Genomic DNA, 17,212 nt, shown 5'->3' on the forward strand with positions numbered 1-17,212 from the left:
ATCATGACCAAGCCCTCCAAATTTGGAGTCATGTATTAAGCAATGTCAACTCAATTTTATGGATTTTCTATTTTTAAAAATGCATTTTAAATATAGATGGTATTCATACATTTTCTGTTATATTTAAGTATAATATGGTATCTATAGTAATATTGTTACTAATATTCTTGTACTTTTTTAAGTGGAAAGAAATATTAATGGTTCACTACTGAAAGCTGCATTATGTGTTCAGTGTGATGGAAAGGAAGAGTCGTTTTCAATTGCAAATGCATTAAATAACATGTAAGTATATTATTTACATAAGATGTATATTGAATTAGGAAACAATATTGGCCTTTCTTATTTATTCTCATTAAATTTGCAAAATTGAAATAAAACTAATGTTTGCCAAATGTAAATTCAACCCTATTTGTAGGCTGACTTTTCAACATTGATTTAACTCTAGTGCAGTATATAGCTTTGCCATGATACCATGATTCTGGGAGATACTGTATTTATTCATGTTGCTTATTAATCTAAGAACCATTGTATCCTTTATTTAAGATTATTCAATGTTAAACTCTATGGAAATTGTTGACATTTCATTTTATCTTTTGTAGGTGCAAAAGATGTCAACCAACATTCATCAGCATTAACAAATCATGTAGCTGTTCTGAGCCAAATATTTTAGTAAGTGTAACAAACAGCAGATAATAAAAACAGCCATTTTCACTGTTTTTGGAGCAGCAAGGAGGGGTATAAATTTAATAAATAATCATAGTTCATTGTACTGAATATGGAAGTTTGTTCACATAAGCTGCATGCGTCTACTTTTCACCGGTTCTCTAGAATAATGTGGAGGAACCATTTATCTTTCAGGTCCAGCCCATTTGTATTGCAGCAACCCTACTGCAGCCTCCTCCCACTTCATATGACATTCCCAATTTGTTGGAGTTTTTATAGGATATACATGGGACTACGGTGGAAGGAATGGGAGTTAGGTTTTGCATGCCTAAATCGGAATTACACTGCTGTATTAAATCTAGATTTTAGTGGAATATCAGTGGAACTAAAGTGAGACATACATGTCCTCCAAAATTCTTTCCTCACTCTTGTTTGAATGGGAGATAGGATAGGACATTCATATAAATGGTGAATTACTGAAATGCAAGTGGCTTTCTTTCTGAACTTCATCTATTATTGGATCTTCAATGTAAAAGAAACTTTCTTATTTTTAGAAGGGCTTCTCTAGGATAAGACCTCTACCTTTAAAATATATATTTTAAAGGTAGAGGGAGAGGGCTATTTCCACCTGAATGGGAGACCGGTACATGGCTGCATCCCGTCGGCTGAGGGGGCTAGACATTGCCTGACCACCGTGAGAGGGTGGCCAGGTGTCAGAGCCCCTGGGGGCTAAACCGGGACGCTTTTTTACATATATGCACTTTACCAGCTTTCTACATATATGCACTTTACCAGCGAGGGGACTTTACCAGCGAGGGGACTTTACCATCGGTCTTTACCACTGGACAAAACGCCGTGAGAGGGCGATTTTTGGATCTGACCCCCCGGACGCTGTCTATATGCATCGGTTCATTGCTGCCACCCCACCACAAGAGGGGGCTGTCCAGCTGACCTAACCACCGTGAGAGGGTGGTTGGATCTATTTCCCCCTTGGAACTGTGGTCGTCCTGGTTTTGGACTATGTCCTCTGTTGTGAGGGGACAGGGGACTTGGTCCTGCAAATATGTCTCTGAGATTTCCCCCATCTCTTTGTCTTCTCCTCAGTCCTTTATATACACCCTCAGGATATGGTCGTGTCACCCATTATGATTAATGTACTCAGCAGCGGAGCTTCTTGGTCTGCGAGACTCCCCCCTCTCGCAGGCTTGGCCCTCCATTCTATCGAGGGCCTACCTCGATGACGAGCTCTGGAGTCCCGAGAGGTGGCATGCCGCAAAGAGAGGGCTGCGGGGTTTTTTAAAATTGTCCTTGTTTAAACTTTTAAGGGGTTCTGGGAGGGGGGAGGGGGGTGGGATTGGAATTAGGGTTGTGGGTTTGGGGGATAACCCACTAGGGGGAGAGTCGGGCTTGGCCAGGACGTTCGGTGGGGGTGGTGGGGGATCCGGAGGGGGTCGAGCTGGTCCAGACTGCGTTTCTACCATCGGTACTGTGTGTGGGAGAGGTAGATATGGCGGGAGCAGGGGGCCATATGTTAAGGGAGCACGCACCCGCTGTCTTCAAGCGGTAGAGTGCTCCGGCCCCCAAGGCTCCACCCGTTCTCCAGGTAGTTCAGACCTCCAGGGCCCGGGCCTTCGCCTGATGTTGTGCAACGCCAGGTCTGTAGTAAATAAAGCCCCCCCTCATTTGTGATCTTGTTTACGAGGGCGGAGCAGACCTGGCGGGTATTACGGAGACCTGGTTGGGCCCAGAGGGAGCGGTCCCTCTGGTAGAAATGTGCCCACCAGGTTTCCACGCATTCCATCAGCCAAGGTCGCAGGGGAGGGGCGGGGGAGTAGCGGTTATTATTAGAGAAGGCCTTAGGCCAAGGGAGACCACTGTACCTCAGACAGCTGGTTGTGAGTCCCTCCTTGTGAAGTGGGGCCATGGGGTTCAGATGGGCTTGCTGATCACGTACCTGGCTCCCTGCCACGTGGCGGCAGCCCTGCCCGAGCTACTCAACGTTATTGCCGCGGTGGCGGTTGATACCCCCAGACTTATGGTCATGGGGGATTTCAACCTGCCATCCGTGGGTGAGGCGTCTGAGGTGGCTCAGGATTTCATGGCTTCCATGACAGCCATGGACCTGACCCAACTAATTCATGGCCCTACACACACTGGGGGAAACACACTGGACTTGGTTTTTGTCTCTGGACAGTGGTTGAGTGATCTCGAAATAGGGGATATAGTCATCGAGCCCTTGTCATGGTCAGATCACTCGCTCCTTCGCCTTGACCTTCGAACCGCGGCACCCCACTGCAGGGAGGCGGAACCGGTAAGATGGTACCGCCCCAGGCGCCTGATGGAACCTGATAGGTTCCAGATGGAGCTTGGGCCAATCCCGGAGGTTCTGGCTCACGCCTCATCTGGGGACCTAGTGGCTGCCTGGGATAGGGCGGCTGCTGGAGCCCTGGATCGAGTCGTGCCTTTGCGGCCTCTGACCCGGCGCCGATCTCGCCTGGCTCCTTGGTTCACCGAGGAGCTGAGGGAGATGAAGCGCTGGAAAAGATGCCTAGAGAGCTGTTGGAGGGCTAGTCTTTCTGAATCTGACCGAACACTGGTAAGATCTCATATTAGGAATTACCTAGTGGCGATAAAAGCAGCAAAATGTTCTCATTTTGCTGCTCTTATTGCGTCATCAGATAATCGCCCGGCCACCCTGTTTAGGGTGACCCGCTCCCTGCTCCACCACGAAGTGCGGGAGGACCCCTTGGAGGGAAGAGCCGAGGATTTTGTTCAGTATCTGTATGACAAAATCACTCAGATTCGGGCAGGTCTGGACTCTGACGGGATAGATCCAGAAAGGGTGATGGAGACAGGTCTTGAGACTGTTATCTGGGATGAGTTTGATCCTGTGACCCCAGATGACGTGGACAGGATTCTGGGTAGATTGAACGCGACCACATGTTTGTTGGACCCGTCCCTCCTGGTTAGTGCTGGCTTCCCGGGAGGTGACGCGACGCTGGCTCCAGGGGATTATAAATGCTTCGTTGGGTGAGGGTGTCTTTCCCGCCACCCTGAAAGAGGCAGTGGTAAGGCCTCTCCTCAAGAAGCCTTCCCTGGACCCGGCAGTATTGGCTAATTATCATCCAGTCTCCAACCTTTGCTTCGTTGCGAAGGTTGTTGAGAGTGTGGTTGCGCGACAGCTACCCCAGTACCTGGATGAAGCGTCGTATCTAGATCCGTTCCAGTCGGGCTTCAGACCTGGGTACAGCACGGAAACGGCATTGGTCGCGTTGGTTGATGATCTCTGGAGGGCTCGGGACAGGGGTTGTTCCTCTGTCCTGGTCCTGTTAGACCTCTCAGCGGCTTTTGATACCATCGACCATGGTATCATGCTGCACCGGCTGGAAGGGTTGGGGGTGGGAGGCACCGTTTTACGGTGGTTCTCCTCCTTTCTCTCTGACCGGTCGCAGTCTGTGTTGACAGGGGGGCAGAGATCGACCCCGAGGCCCCTTATATGTGGGGTGCCGCAGGGATCGGTTCTCTCGCCCCTTCTGTTCAACATTTATGTAAAGCCGCTGGGCGAGATCATCCGTGGTTTCGGGGTGAAGTACCATCTGTACGCTGACGACACCCAGCTGTACATCTCCACCCCGGATCACCCCAACGATGCCCTTGAAGTGATGTCCCAGTGCCTGGAGGCCGTACGGATCTGGATGGGGAGAAACGGGCTCAGGCTCAACCCATCCAAGACCGAGTGGCTGTGGTTTCCGACGTCCCAATATAGTCAGCTGGCGCCATCACTGGCTATTGGGGGCGAATCATTGGCCCCCACGGAAAGGGCTCGTAACTTGGGCGTCCTCCTGGACTCACGGCTGTCTTTAGAAGAGCACTTGACGGCCGTGACCGGGAGGATTTTTCATCAGGTTCGCCTGATTCGCCAGTTACGTCCTTTTCTAGATCGGGACTCGTTACGCACAGTCACTCATGCCTTCGTCACCTCTCGTCTGGACTATTGTAACGCTCTCTACATGGGGCTCCCCTTGAGGTGCACCCAGAGGCTCCAACTGGCGCAGAGTGCGGCCGCGCGGGTGGTTATGGGAGCAACATGGAGCTCCCATGTAACACCTCTCCTGCGCGAGCTGCACTGGCTCCCGGTGGTCTTCCGGGTGCGCTTCAAGGTTCTGGTTACCACCTTTAAAGCGCTCCATGGCTTAGGACCTGGTTATTTACGGGACCGCCTACTACCACCAACAGCCTCCCACCGACCAGTACGCTCCCACAGAGAAGGGCTCCTCCAGGTGCCGTCGGCCAAACAATGTCGGCTGTCGGCCCCTAGGGGGAGAGCCTTCTCTGTGGGGGCACCGACGATCTGGAATGAGCTCCCCCCAGAGATACGGAGGATCCCGGATCTGCGCACCTTCCGCCGCGAGTTGAAGACGCTTTTATTTCATCAAGCGGGCCTCGCCTAAATCTTCTCCCTTTTAAGTGTAAATTTTAAATTTTTAATGTATTTTAAAATTATGGGTATTTTAAATTATGGGTATTAATTCAGCCAAATTTATTTAATTCATTTTATTTGATTTTAAATTTTGTATATCTATGTGTTTTATTTCATGGCTGTACACCGCCCTGAGTCCTTCGGGAGTAGGGCGGTATAGAAATTCAATAAATAATAATAATAATAATAATAATAATAATAATAATAATAATAATAATAATAATAATAATAATAATAATATATGTCCATGACAAGATTTATTTATTTCAATTTCAGACAGGAGGTTTATGTTTCACAAGCACCGGAAATTTTCCTCCAAAGGGAATTACAACTGTTCGATTTGGAAAACTAGTAAGTTATAGTCACATTTTTATACGATTTACAAAAGCATTGGACTCAGGACGTAAAAGAATTGTCGATTTTAAGCTTCTACATTTACATAAATACATCATTTTTACCGGCAGCATATTAACATAAAAGCTAAGTTTAATGTGCAATAGAACCACAGACACAAAACTCAAAAAAAGCTACTTGACCATGTAATCCAATTTAGTGCAGAAATCTTTGTCAAAACATCAGTGTCAGATAACTTTCCAACCTCCATTTGAATGCATCTAGTGAATGAAAATCCACCAATAGATTTGATTTTAGTAATGAATTTTCTTATGTAAAAAACTCATTACTGTAAATTCCTCTAATGTTCATTCAGAAGTTGTCTTTCTATAAATCTGTATCCAAAGTCTTGACAGGCTCTCAAGTATTTTTAATAGTAAGTGCTATTAAATTTAATTTTGGTTGCTATCAAGTCAAGTGTTGCTGATTCTTTGAAGGAAAAAGTCATGAGAGTGCCATCTTTTGTTTATATCTGGGACTGACTGAAAAGCAGATGTTTGTAGAATTATACTAAGATATCTTCAACATGCATGCAAACCCATTAGAGAAATCAATGATGCTAGGAATGGTTAGCGGAACAAGAAGAAAGGCCATGCAAAGAACATGCTGGCTTGATCAGCAGGTAAAGCTGATACAAAGATGAACAGCCAACAACTGAAAGAAGCTGCGCTTGACGGGGCATCAGGGAGACCACTTGCCTATAAAGTCACAGAGTCGGACATGACTAAATAGTTAAAACAACAATACACCTGTAACAATTTGAACTATTCCATTGCTAGGGCATCACATTGAGATCAGAGTGGTTTTATAAAAATCTTCAAGCATCAGCAGCTGCTTGCTGGGTATGTATTAAATTAATTTTCTTTTTGAACAAAATAATTGATAAATGTTTCTAATCCAGTTCTTAGATTATAGTAGCAGTTGGGATCAGAATTTCCATCTCAACACAGTCATAAAGTGTAATGTCACATCCCAACATCCCTGTGGTCATGTGATCACAATCTGAGCCCTTGATAACAGGCTCACACTTAGGACCAGTTACAAAGCCCTGTGATCATATGATAGCCATTTGCAACCTTCCATGCCGGCATCCTTAGAAAGTCAAATGGGGAAGCCAGCAGGAATGGGCACAAGTTGCTCAGCTAAGTCACCTTCACACGTGCACCCTCCCTCGGCCTTTGAGCTCACATTGCACTGGCCACTCACACATCCTCTGTACCCTCCATGCCTGCCTTGCACCCTTGCACCCCCGAAACCTTGTCGCACTTCTCGTGCACCCTCTCCAAATCATTTCACATTTGCCTTGCACTCACATGCACCCCCTTCTACCCTATCCTACCCTGCAGCAGCATCTTACCTGCCTGCTAACTTGCTTATAAGCCACTTGGGACTTGCAACTTCCCCCTAGCTTCTCCACTGACTTGGCTGTGAGAAACTCACCTAACAACCATTGAATTCAGTTAATGGTTTTAGCACCCTGTGGTCCCATGGCCAATTGCAGCAACTGGGATGGCAGGGATTGCCATCACTAAACAAAGCGGTCACATTGCTTTACAACCACATTGCTTAGTGACAGAGAAATTCTGTTATTGATTGGATTGTAAGTCAAGGACTAACTGTATGGAATGGAATGTTAGAAAACAACCCATTTATTTTCTTTCATTCACAAGAGAAAACATTGTTTTCTTTTTAAACCTTTTATATAATTTTACACTCTATTCATAATTGTTGGCTTATTTTCTTTCAGCTATATTCCAATCTTACATCTTGCCAAGCCTTGGGAAATATGTGTGTTATGAACATGAATAGTTTGAGCTCTGCCACTCCTGATGCATGTGGTTTGTTTCAATATGTGTTTGCAAACACAGTTGGACTTGGTACTGTTCATTCAATATCATTTTGGTATGTTGTCTTTGTCAGTCATTCCTTTGAATTGTATGCTTTTGTCATAGATAGGTTGCAGTAAACACTGAATAATTGTTTGCAGGAGACAGTCTCTTCCATGGCTTTTCTATGGTGACCAACCAGGCTTAGCATCCCAGATTCTTGATGGAACGGAGTTTCCTACTAGCTTCACTTTTAAAGAAAAAGATGAGGTAGGTTCCCTGCAGTGAAAAGTCTTTTTTTCTCAATCTAGACTTCTCCCTGATGTGGTTTTGTAATGATTAATTTATCCAGGGGGCTACTTTAATGTATTAGTTCATTTCTTGAGGATATGTCATTTATTGTAATATAAACCAGGGGTCTTCAAGTCTTTGGACCGGCATTGGTCCATGGCATGCGATAAACCAGGCTGCACAAACAAATGAAGCCCCATCAACAGGATGCAGGCAACACACGAAACCACATCCTCTCTGGACTGTGGAAAAACCTCAACGAAACTGGTCCCTGGTGCCCAAAAGGTTGGGGGCTGCTGGTATAGACTACTTTTGTATATGTACCTTAAAAATAAAACATAAAAATCTATTTTACAGTTATATTGGAGCTCTTCATATAATTTGAAATGACCAAGATGTTTTTATTTTCAGTTATTCATTATTTGAAGGAGAAATGGGAAATAAGCATATATGCTGGGTCTAAATAACTTATTTATTAGGATTTAATTGTACATAAATTAATTTCATTTACTTCACAGACATTTATAAGTTTTATTGTTGGGTTTTGCCTTTTTTTTTCTTGGAAATATTTTAGGCAAGAGGGAGAATTTTCAAGCGTATTTATGATAGACAGACATTAATTTATAATAATATATATACATATTATACAATATGAATAATCATGCATTTAATTAAGATCTAAAAGTTAATATATCCCCATGTTATCTGTTTTGCTGAGAGAGTTCTATCTTATAGCTGCAGGTCTATATTGGTAAATTGTAACACTTCTTTACATTAAAATTATGGCCATTATTCCTTTTCATATTTTTAGAATAAGGAAGTAACTTTTGCCTTTCCATGATAATGTTTCCATATGGTGACCTTACCCAGTAAGTGGAGTGGTAGGGATTTACATTTAGTACTTAATTCTTATGATAGTTTTTCTTATACGTAACATGAAATATTAATAACATTCTGATTTTCTTTTTGGTCTTGCATAAAAGATGTGCCTAAGATGCATGAATCTAGATCTTGAAAGTACCTTTTTTTTTACAGGATGTAAAATTAAATTTTATTGCAGCTTCATACGATGCAATGGGAAATTTTCTGAAATGGCAACATTTAGAAGATGGTCTTTTGCAGGTAAGGGAAGAGCATATCACCTTGTATTAATTTGGGTTAGGAATATCTATCAGATTTCGTCAAACTTGTCTATTGAAAACTAGTAGAACAAATTTGTCATGGTTAAAAGGCTTTGAATGAATTTAAACAGGACTAGATAAGTGAACTTCCGTTTGCTTTCCTTCTCCCATCACCACTCCTGCATATTTCTCAGAGAGCTCAAGAGTCCTCCCAAGCAGATACAGGGATGTCCAAGAAGTAGGATGGGGAAGAATCTGTTTTAATCTATTCTAGTCACAGAAGCAGTTCCATGGAGACAATGACATCATTGCTACATTTCTAATTATGAATCCACATGTTTGCATTTTGAGTCCCATCAGCATAGACTCAAAATATAAAGTGTGTGGAGGCCTAGCTTTGTGTAGTTTTCTGAAATCATTGGTAGGAAAATGTACAGGTAGTTCTCAACCTATGACTACAAATGGGACCAGAACTTCTGTCACTCAGTTGTCATTAAGTAAGTTGCATCTGATTTTAGGATCTTTTTGCTGTGGTCATCAAACCAAACACATGATCGTTAAGTGAATTTGGCTTTCCCCGTTGATTTTGCTTATTAGAAGCCAAATGGCCATGTGACCTCAGGGTACTAAAACCATCCTAAATACATGCCCATTGTCAAGCCTCAAATTTCAACCGCATGACTACAAAAATGCTGTGGTGGAAAGAGGTGTGAGAACCAGTCATGTCACTTTTTTTCAGAACTGTCATAATGTTAAACAGTCATTAAACAAATGGTTTTTAAGTTGAGGATTACCTGTAATGGTATGTGGAAATGACCTTGGGAGACAAGAGGAAGAACTGCAGAGTGGGCAACCATCATGTAAAAAGTATCCCAGAACTCAGAAGGTGCAGGGCATAAGAAGCAATTCAGAAGGGACCCTCCCTAATTTTCCAGGGAGTAAAAAGGAGAGGAAGAGAAAAAATCCTTCAAACTGTTATTGTAATTTTTACAATAAAGATATCCCTGGTGCAATTAGTGCTCAATTTACAAGCTTAGCGGCCATTCAAATTTACGATGAACCCCACAAAAGGTACTTATGACCCAAACACACAGTTCTGACAGCCACCCACATTCAATTATGTAACTGCATTTGGGAGCTTGGCAACTGGCCTACATTTAAGGTTTGCTTGTTTATTTCTAGTTTCCAGCAAAAAATACCCCATAGCAAATAATCAGTTCACTTTGTAACCCTGTATCTGTTTAACGGCTGTCGGGAAAAAAGGTCATAAAATTGGGGGCAGTCCCATGATGATCCCCTTGATGGCTGTCACAACTTGTCACAGGCTCAATTATGGTCATAAATCAAAGATTACCTGTAGTACTTCATATCAGTTAAAAATCCAAAGTGGCAAGGACTGCATTTTGTCTTCATGTAAGCATAACTCCTCTACCTTTTTTTAAAAAAAAGGAATGAATGTAACATTTATTTAAAAACCTGAGAATATTATAATGAAGAATGCTAAATATTTTCTTTAAAAAAACAGCTTTGTCCAGACACATTAATTAGGCTGAATGCTGCTTATAAGTTTGGAACAACCTACCAACAAAAGGTAAGCATAGTTTTTGTTTTTTAAGATTCGTAACATACACATTAATTAAGGCTAGAGAAGAAAATAATGTCCAATTGTTGTGGTGTTCATGTGTAAACTTCCATGCTCTCATATGGACTGATGGAAATAAGATCTTTCTGGATTGTCACACTATGAACACAGTTGAAAATAGTCTGGTACTTTATATTTGGAGATCACATAATTTTACCTAAGAAGTGGTGCATATTTGTGATGCTGCATATTTCACAGTTCAAAATTTGGTGTTATTATTGGTTTTTAAGCCATGCCTGAACTCCAAATATATTAGAATAAAAGAGCTTTTTAGAATCAGCAAGGCATGAAAATTCAGTACTAACTGAAAGTACACTCAAAAATACTATCAACAATTCATTCAGTGTTAAATTTGAGAGTTGTCCTGTTGATTTTTTTAAATTAAAATTATCTAAACAGAAATGAGTAATGATTGTGGAGTATAAGGCATAGTATAAAAATACTTAAGTAGTAGTTAGAGAAAAATGAGTGGGGAGAATAAAAGACGACTGCTTGAATGCTTTTCCTTATAGACAATTTTTTCTATTTTTAAAATTATTTTTAATATTTATTTTAATCATATTAGATCTATTTTGAATTTTTACTTTAATCCTCATCTCAGTGTAAAACTTACCCAACACAAATAACAACATTCTTTTTTAAAAAAAAAAAGTATTAACATAGACATGTTAACATTACCCTGCTATGTATGCAATTGTATTATTCTATGTCTTTTTCCTTTTCTTTGTTTTATTTTTCCTCATATTTTTACTTAACTATAAAATACTGGAAATAACTATAAAATACTTAAAATACTAAAACAGGAACATCACTATTATAAACCTACTGATTTTTTAAAAAAACTATCACATTTTTAAATATTTAAAATATTTAACTCAGTGAAAATGTTAATGATTCTGTTCTACAGCTCATTAGATGGGGCATTAAACATAAAAATGTATTGTAATGCTATTATATAAATCATATCTGAATTGCTGTGGACAGTTGTATTTGTAGTATCTCACTAGCATTACTGTAGTATTAGTGCAGGAACAAAGACTACCTTTCCCAATGGATAAATCTTCCCAGGAGTGGATTGAAAGGGACTTGGAGGAACCCCTTGTTGAAGTTTTGCAAATTATCAAGGGTTCCTTGATTACAAAAATAAGGTGTCCTTAGTGCTCTCTGAGCTTGGTTGTTTTCTTACAGATGTTTCATTACCCAGACTAGGTAACATCATCAGTGCATGATAATGAAATGTCTGCAAGAAAACAGCCAAGCTCAGAGAGCACCAAGGACCCCTCATTTCAACCCTGAACTACAAATAGTATTCTCTGATGATACAAAAAAAAAAATACTTCGATAAAATGTAATATTGTGAGTGTGAAGAGGGTGAGGCTGTTGTCATCCATCCACTGTTTATGACAGAAAAGTGCCTTGTTAGCAGATTGACTATACACCCTGGATTCTCCCATATGGAAAAGTTACAGAGCTTGGCCGTTCTTCATTTACTGGAAAAACGTGAGGGACATGATTAAGGCCCTAAACCAGAGGTCTTCAAACTTGGCAGTTTGCTGGAGAATCCTGGGAGTTGCAAGTCCACAAGTCTTAAAGCTGCCAAGTTTGAAGACCTCTGCCCTAAACTCTAAGTGAAAAGACTCCCTTTTCTCTCTTTCTCATAACATTGGTATGTATTTAAGGTCATTGGAGGAAGATTCAAAATAGGCAGAAAAAGGGACTTCTTTCTTTCCACAGTGTGTCAGGCTGTGGAATGCAAGATGACTCTTGGTAATTGAGTCCATCTTATCAAAATAAGCCCAATAGATTGAAAATAAAGTTCTCAATATCTTTTGGACACAGGATCCTTCTAAACTGCCAAGTACTGGAAATAGTGAAAGGGAAGCTATTATTCTCATGTCCTATTCAATGTGCCCAGGAAAATCTGTCTGGGCACTTTGTAGTTGTATATAGATTTTTGAAGCCCTTTGTATAATCTCTTTGTTCTGTCATTCTGTTGTCTTCTAAATAGTAAGGTACATGTTTTAAGGGGAAGGCTTTTTCCTTAAAATGTTTTTCCATTTTTGAGTTTTTGTGGATGTTAATAAAAATACATTACACGTTCATTTGCTCTTTTGATACAGTGTACAATTTCAGTTTCCCAAATTTTAAAGGATTATGCGGAACCCGTGTTTTATGATATATTCCTCAAATATCATGATGAAGAAGATGGACAGCAATACCTTTGGGCTGTGCCAGTGTTAAATGTGAATCTTAAGTATAATGAAATATTTGTGAACCAAGGTAAGAATATTCTGTTGACGTATCTCAGTGATTCGACAGATAAAAAGTAGGTGTAATAAAATATATGATTTCATTTTCTTGTTCTTCAAAATCATTGCTACTATTTATCAGTAACTCTACTTGTACTCCAAACCTCATACACACACAATGGCCTCATTTGAATAAAACACAAAGCCCTAATTTGGTATTAAGCGAACAGGAATCAGGCTTAAATCTCCCTGTTCCTTTTCTTTTCAGGCAGCTCTATCAATAGGAGGATAGCAGTGTTAATTCGGTTTTCAGTTAACTGAAGCTTTATTCTTATGCCCTGATTAATTTAACAATGTTACTGAAAAAGCCCAGTTTGTAAATGATAGTTTGAAATTGAGTTGTTTTCAGTAAACTATAAGGCCAGCCACAGTTTATCTGGGTTTGGACATAAACTATAACTATACCCATGTTTCCCCGAAAATAAGACCCTGTCTTATATTTTTTTGAACCCCGAAATAAGCGCTTGGCCTTATTTTCAGGGAGATCTTATTATTTTGGGGCACATGGAGCAAGACGGGGCTCCTCTTGCCGTTTTACCTGATTTCCAACTCTGTGTTTAAATATTTTCGCGGAGGGCTTATTTTCGGGAGGAGGCTTATTTTAACGCATGTGCTCAAAAGCCCGATTGGGCTTATTATCAGGGGATGTCTTATTTTCAGGGAAACAGGGCAGGTAATTAAAAACAGAATCAGAAATTCAGTCTTAGGGCAGCTATGCTAGGGGAGAAGGAAAAGCAGTATACATGTGCTCCTGAAGTAACCTCAATTGTTATTTTACTTTTAAAAGTAAATATATTAAAATATATTTAATAATATGGAACAACTGAAAATTATTCAACATGATTTATATCATTGTTATCATTGTTCTATATTAGTGATAAACAATGTAAGTTTCCTTATTTTTTCTTCTCTCAGTAATTATCTAAAAGTTTTTTGTCTAAAGTTGTAATTTTGTATGTTTTTCAAAGGCAGCAATGTGAATAACTGGTTTTTGACACGGCGTATATTATTGGTCGATACTTTAAGTGGACGAGAAAATGACTTAGAAAGCCAGCCAAAAGTAATCCGAATTGCTAATAAAATAGCAATAAGGTAAGGTTATATAAAGTTTGAATAGGTTGCTACCCAGTTGTAAATTCCCAAATTCAAATTTGAATTTTCTTTGAATCAACATTGCTGTGAGGAAAAAAAAACTGCACAAAAATAAGATGGCCCAATGTCCTCCAACCATCAAAAACCCCATATATCTGCTCAAATGGGAGCTTTGTTGAATTCATTGGAATTTATCCTGCTCTTTCTACATAAAGTGTGATCATAGTGTAAAAATAGTCCATCACATGCTGATGATAACATCCTAAGTTCAAACAAATATTTTGCTTATATGTACAATATGAGCCTAAATGAAAATTTCAGGAAATTATTACGGCAAATTTTACTCTTGAAGAGGGAACTTGCTACCTTACAACAGTGAAATGGGAAGTAGCATTAAAAATGTTATGGTTCATACTTGGACTGCAAAGCAAAAGCTAATTTCATATTTTACTTGCTACAGTATAGCCATCAGTCATTGATAAAAGTAAGTGCTGTCCATGAAACATGGGACCAGTGTATTGTCTTAAATTTATAATCTGTACTTTGTAGAAGGATGTATACAAACAGAAATATGTTTGTTTTAACCCCAAACACACACACCATGGCCAGGAAGTCTAGCCAAGTAGATTGCAGTTTTGCTAACCCAGAAACAATATTTCAGTTCTTCTGAATTTCATCCAAGGCAAAATTTAGAGAGGTTTTACCAAATAAGTAGGGCAAGACCAATGCATCACATTCCTTTCTTCTGCCCTCTTCTGTGATCTATACCCCATGTCACCTTTTCTTCCCAGTCTGCCTTTGCCTATCTTCCATTAACAGTAATAATAATACCTTTTATTATAGTGAATAAGAATATTTAAGCATAGTTATGGGAGTTAAAAAGAATAATGAGATTGTTTAAAAAAAAGAGATACTAGGCAAATTACATATAATGAAAAAGTAAGTTTAAACAAAACAGAACTGGGTGCAGTTATGCTTTGCACAATTGTTACAGGGGTGGGTTCTAACCGGCATTACTACCGGTTCTCTTTGTGTGCGCGCTTTGCGCGCGATCGTCTCTTCAGTCACGCGCTTTGTGCACGATCGCTGTGTGCATGCTTGCCTCCGCACCAAACTTGCGCTTTGCGCAAGCGCATCGCAAATCTGCCCAGCTGAGGTGCAGCAATCCACTCTGCTGCACCTCTCAGCTGGGCGAAAAAAGAAGAAACATAAGGTCGGTATAACGCCGGGGCGGGCGGGAGGGCCCAGTTCCCGAAGACAGAGAACCGGTTCGGTGACGTCATATCGTCACCGCTACCGGCTCTCGCGAACTGGTGCGAACCGGGAGCAACCCACCACTGAATTGTTACCTTACTTCCAATGGTGCCAATTGCGATTTTCTAGCTAATGCTCCATTGCATTCCTTTTTGCAGCATTCGTCTTGTGCGGAACTCTCAAAGGGGAGCCATCTATCCACCTCTGATAACAATTGCCTACAGTGATGTTCTCATCGAGAATCCTGATGCTGAGAATATAATGGTAAGGTAATGCTCTTCCCTGCCTCTCAGCTAAATTTAACAGTAGCTTAGCTTAGCCAGGCAAAACCAAGATAGATCCTACTGAATAATCAATAATTCCACTAACTTAATAAACTGGAAAGCCCTGGATATTGATCATTATAAAGGTTTAACAATTAACTGAAAAGAGCATTTTACATATTTTTAAGTCAGCGCTTAGTTCTCTATACTAAGTTCTCTTGCCTATTTAATCCAGTTTACTGAATGGCCATTAATATCAATAATTACAGACTGATGCATCCTCACAAAATATCCATTCTGGTTTATTTAAACATTGATCAATTTCTTAGTCTCTTATTTCTCCTATATTTATGCTTAATATCTAGCATCCATCTCACAAATGAGTAACATATAAGAAAATCATGCCCAATAGTCTATGATGATCATATTTTGTGCCTCAGTTTTCTATTCCCAGATATATATTTTTTTCTGTAGACAAGAGTCACTAAGTTAGCATTTCTTTCGTTCTATTATGTATTATTTTTTTAAAACAATCTCTCAATACTAGTTTTGCATATAAAGCCAAGCTGTTATAAAGCTGTTTTGAATATTTCTTACCAATGACTGGTTCAAATTTCCATATTGTAGCCACTAGTTTTCTGACACCATCAACTTTGTCTGTGGTGTTATGATGTTTTTGTGCCAAAATCTGAAGACTCACTTATTTTATTTAAAGTAATAATATTTTATGACCCATAACATAATGTTCTGTGGATGGTGGTGCTCAAGTACAGGTGATTTAATTTGTGAAATTATTCTTTTAACATTCTTAACAATTTCACTGTTTAGGTTTCCTTCTCAGTCGACTATGAAATGAACCAGTCGGAGGCGCTCATTCACACTGATGTAAGCATTCTCTTCCCGCCAAATTTTGATCTCTTTGAAACATGATGCTCATTTCCATAGGCAAAGCCATATGATTTGCTTATTTGTTCCTGCAGATAGCACTAGGCGTTCTGGGCGGCCTGGCAGTTCTATGGTCCCTTCTCAAGACTGCTGGCTGGAAAAGGCGTACAGGAAGCCCCATGATTGATTTACAGGTATGAACAGTTGGATGTCTTAGTTTATATAGTATTATTTAGTTGTATATATGTTAGGACACTTTCCTGCAACATAAAGCTGACCTGGTTAAACATAACACTTTGGTACTGTTATCCCACTGATGTTATGATCGCGTTTAGTAAAAAAATAAATCCTATTCAGTTTAATTATATTTTAGGATGCACATTTATACCAGGATTAAAACTTTACGGAATGTAAGCACTGCATTAACAGCATCCAACTGGAAACTCCAGTGTCAATTATAGTTTGTATATAAAACTGCAATCCTAGCATGTATGTGTAATAGTAAATTTCATGAAAAACAGCAGAAGGGTTCTTTAAATTACTGATCTCTGAATGGAAGGAGCCCTCCATGTCCTGCATAACAAGGATTATTTCCAAATAACCTGGGATTCTAAATCTCATTTTAGCAAAGAATACTGTATATTTATTCGTTGCGGTAGTGTAGCCTTACTCTTGCATTCTTTCAACCCACTGTTAATGACATGGTTGTATGTAATACAATAAGAGCAGCACAATATTATATCCATGCCTTATGTTGGCTTATTTGAATAGTAAGAAATAATGGAAAAATATTTCCTAAATCACTTCCACATTTGGGTGCTGGATTGTTATCTCTCCTATAGATTCTTTCAAAAATCAGCTGTGAAGCCCCTACATGTATAATTTTTATTAAAACTTTTAAATAAGAACCTAAAAGCTAACACAAAATAATAGACACTAAAAGGAGAAAGGAGAAAGCAAAATGTGAAAGAAAAGGGGGGGGGAGTTAAAGAC

At 40.0% G+C, this 17,212-nt stretch overlaps 1 protein-coding gene across 1 annotated transcript in view; it reads left to right on the plus strand.

Annotated features, from left to right (window-relative positions):
* TMEM67 (transmembrane protein 67) overlaps positions 1 to 17,212 on the plus strand; it is a 40,491-nt gene that overhangs the window by 5,119 nt on the left and 18,160 nt on the right. Inside the window, exons 4-16 of the mRNA XM_034422439.2 lie at positions 183 to 282; positions 600 to 669; positions 5,420 to 5,494; positions 6,316 to 6,378; positions 7,284 to 7,438; positions 7,524 to 7,632; positions 8,689 to 8,775; positions 10,300 to 10,365; positions 12,537 to 12,696; positions 13,694 to 13,817; positions 15,230 to 15,335; positions 16,163 to 16,219; positions 16,315 to 16,413. Coding sequence (XP_034278330.1) covers positions 183 to 282; positions 600 to 669; positions 5,420 to 5,494; positions 6,316 to 6,378; positions 7,284 to 7,438; positions 7,524 to 7,632; positions 8,689 to 8,775; positions 10,300 to 10,365; positions 12,537 to 12,696; positions 13,694 to 13,817; positions 15,230 to 15,335; positions 16,163 to 16,219; positions 16,315 to 16,413 — 1,271 coding nt within the window. The remainder of the gene's footprint in view (positions 1 to 182; positions 283 to 599; positions 670 to 5,419; positions 5,495 to 6,315; positions 6,379 to 7,283; positions 7,439 to 7,523; positions 7,633 to 8,688; positions 8,776 to 10,299; positions 10,366 to 12,536; positions 12,697 to 13,693; positions 13,818 to 15,229; positions 15,336 to 16,162; positions 16,220 to 16,314; positions 16,414 to 17,212) is intronic.

This window comes from Pantherophis guttatus, chromosome 3 (genome assembly GCF_059756535.1).
Source record: "Pantherophis guttatus breed Tessera chromosome 3, ASM5975653v1, whole genome shotgun sequence".
Taxonomy (NCBI): Eukaryota; Metazoa; Chordata; class Lepidosauria; order Squamata; family Colubridae; genus Pantherophis; species Pantherophis guttatus.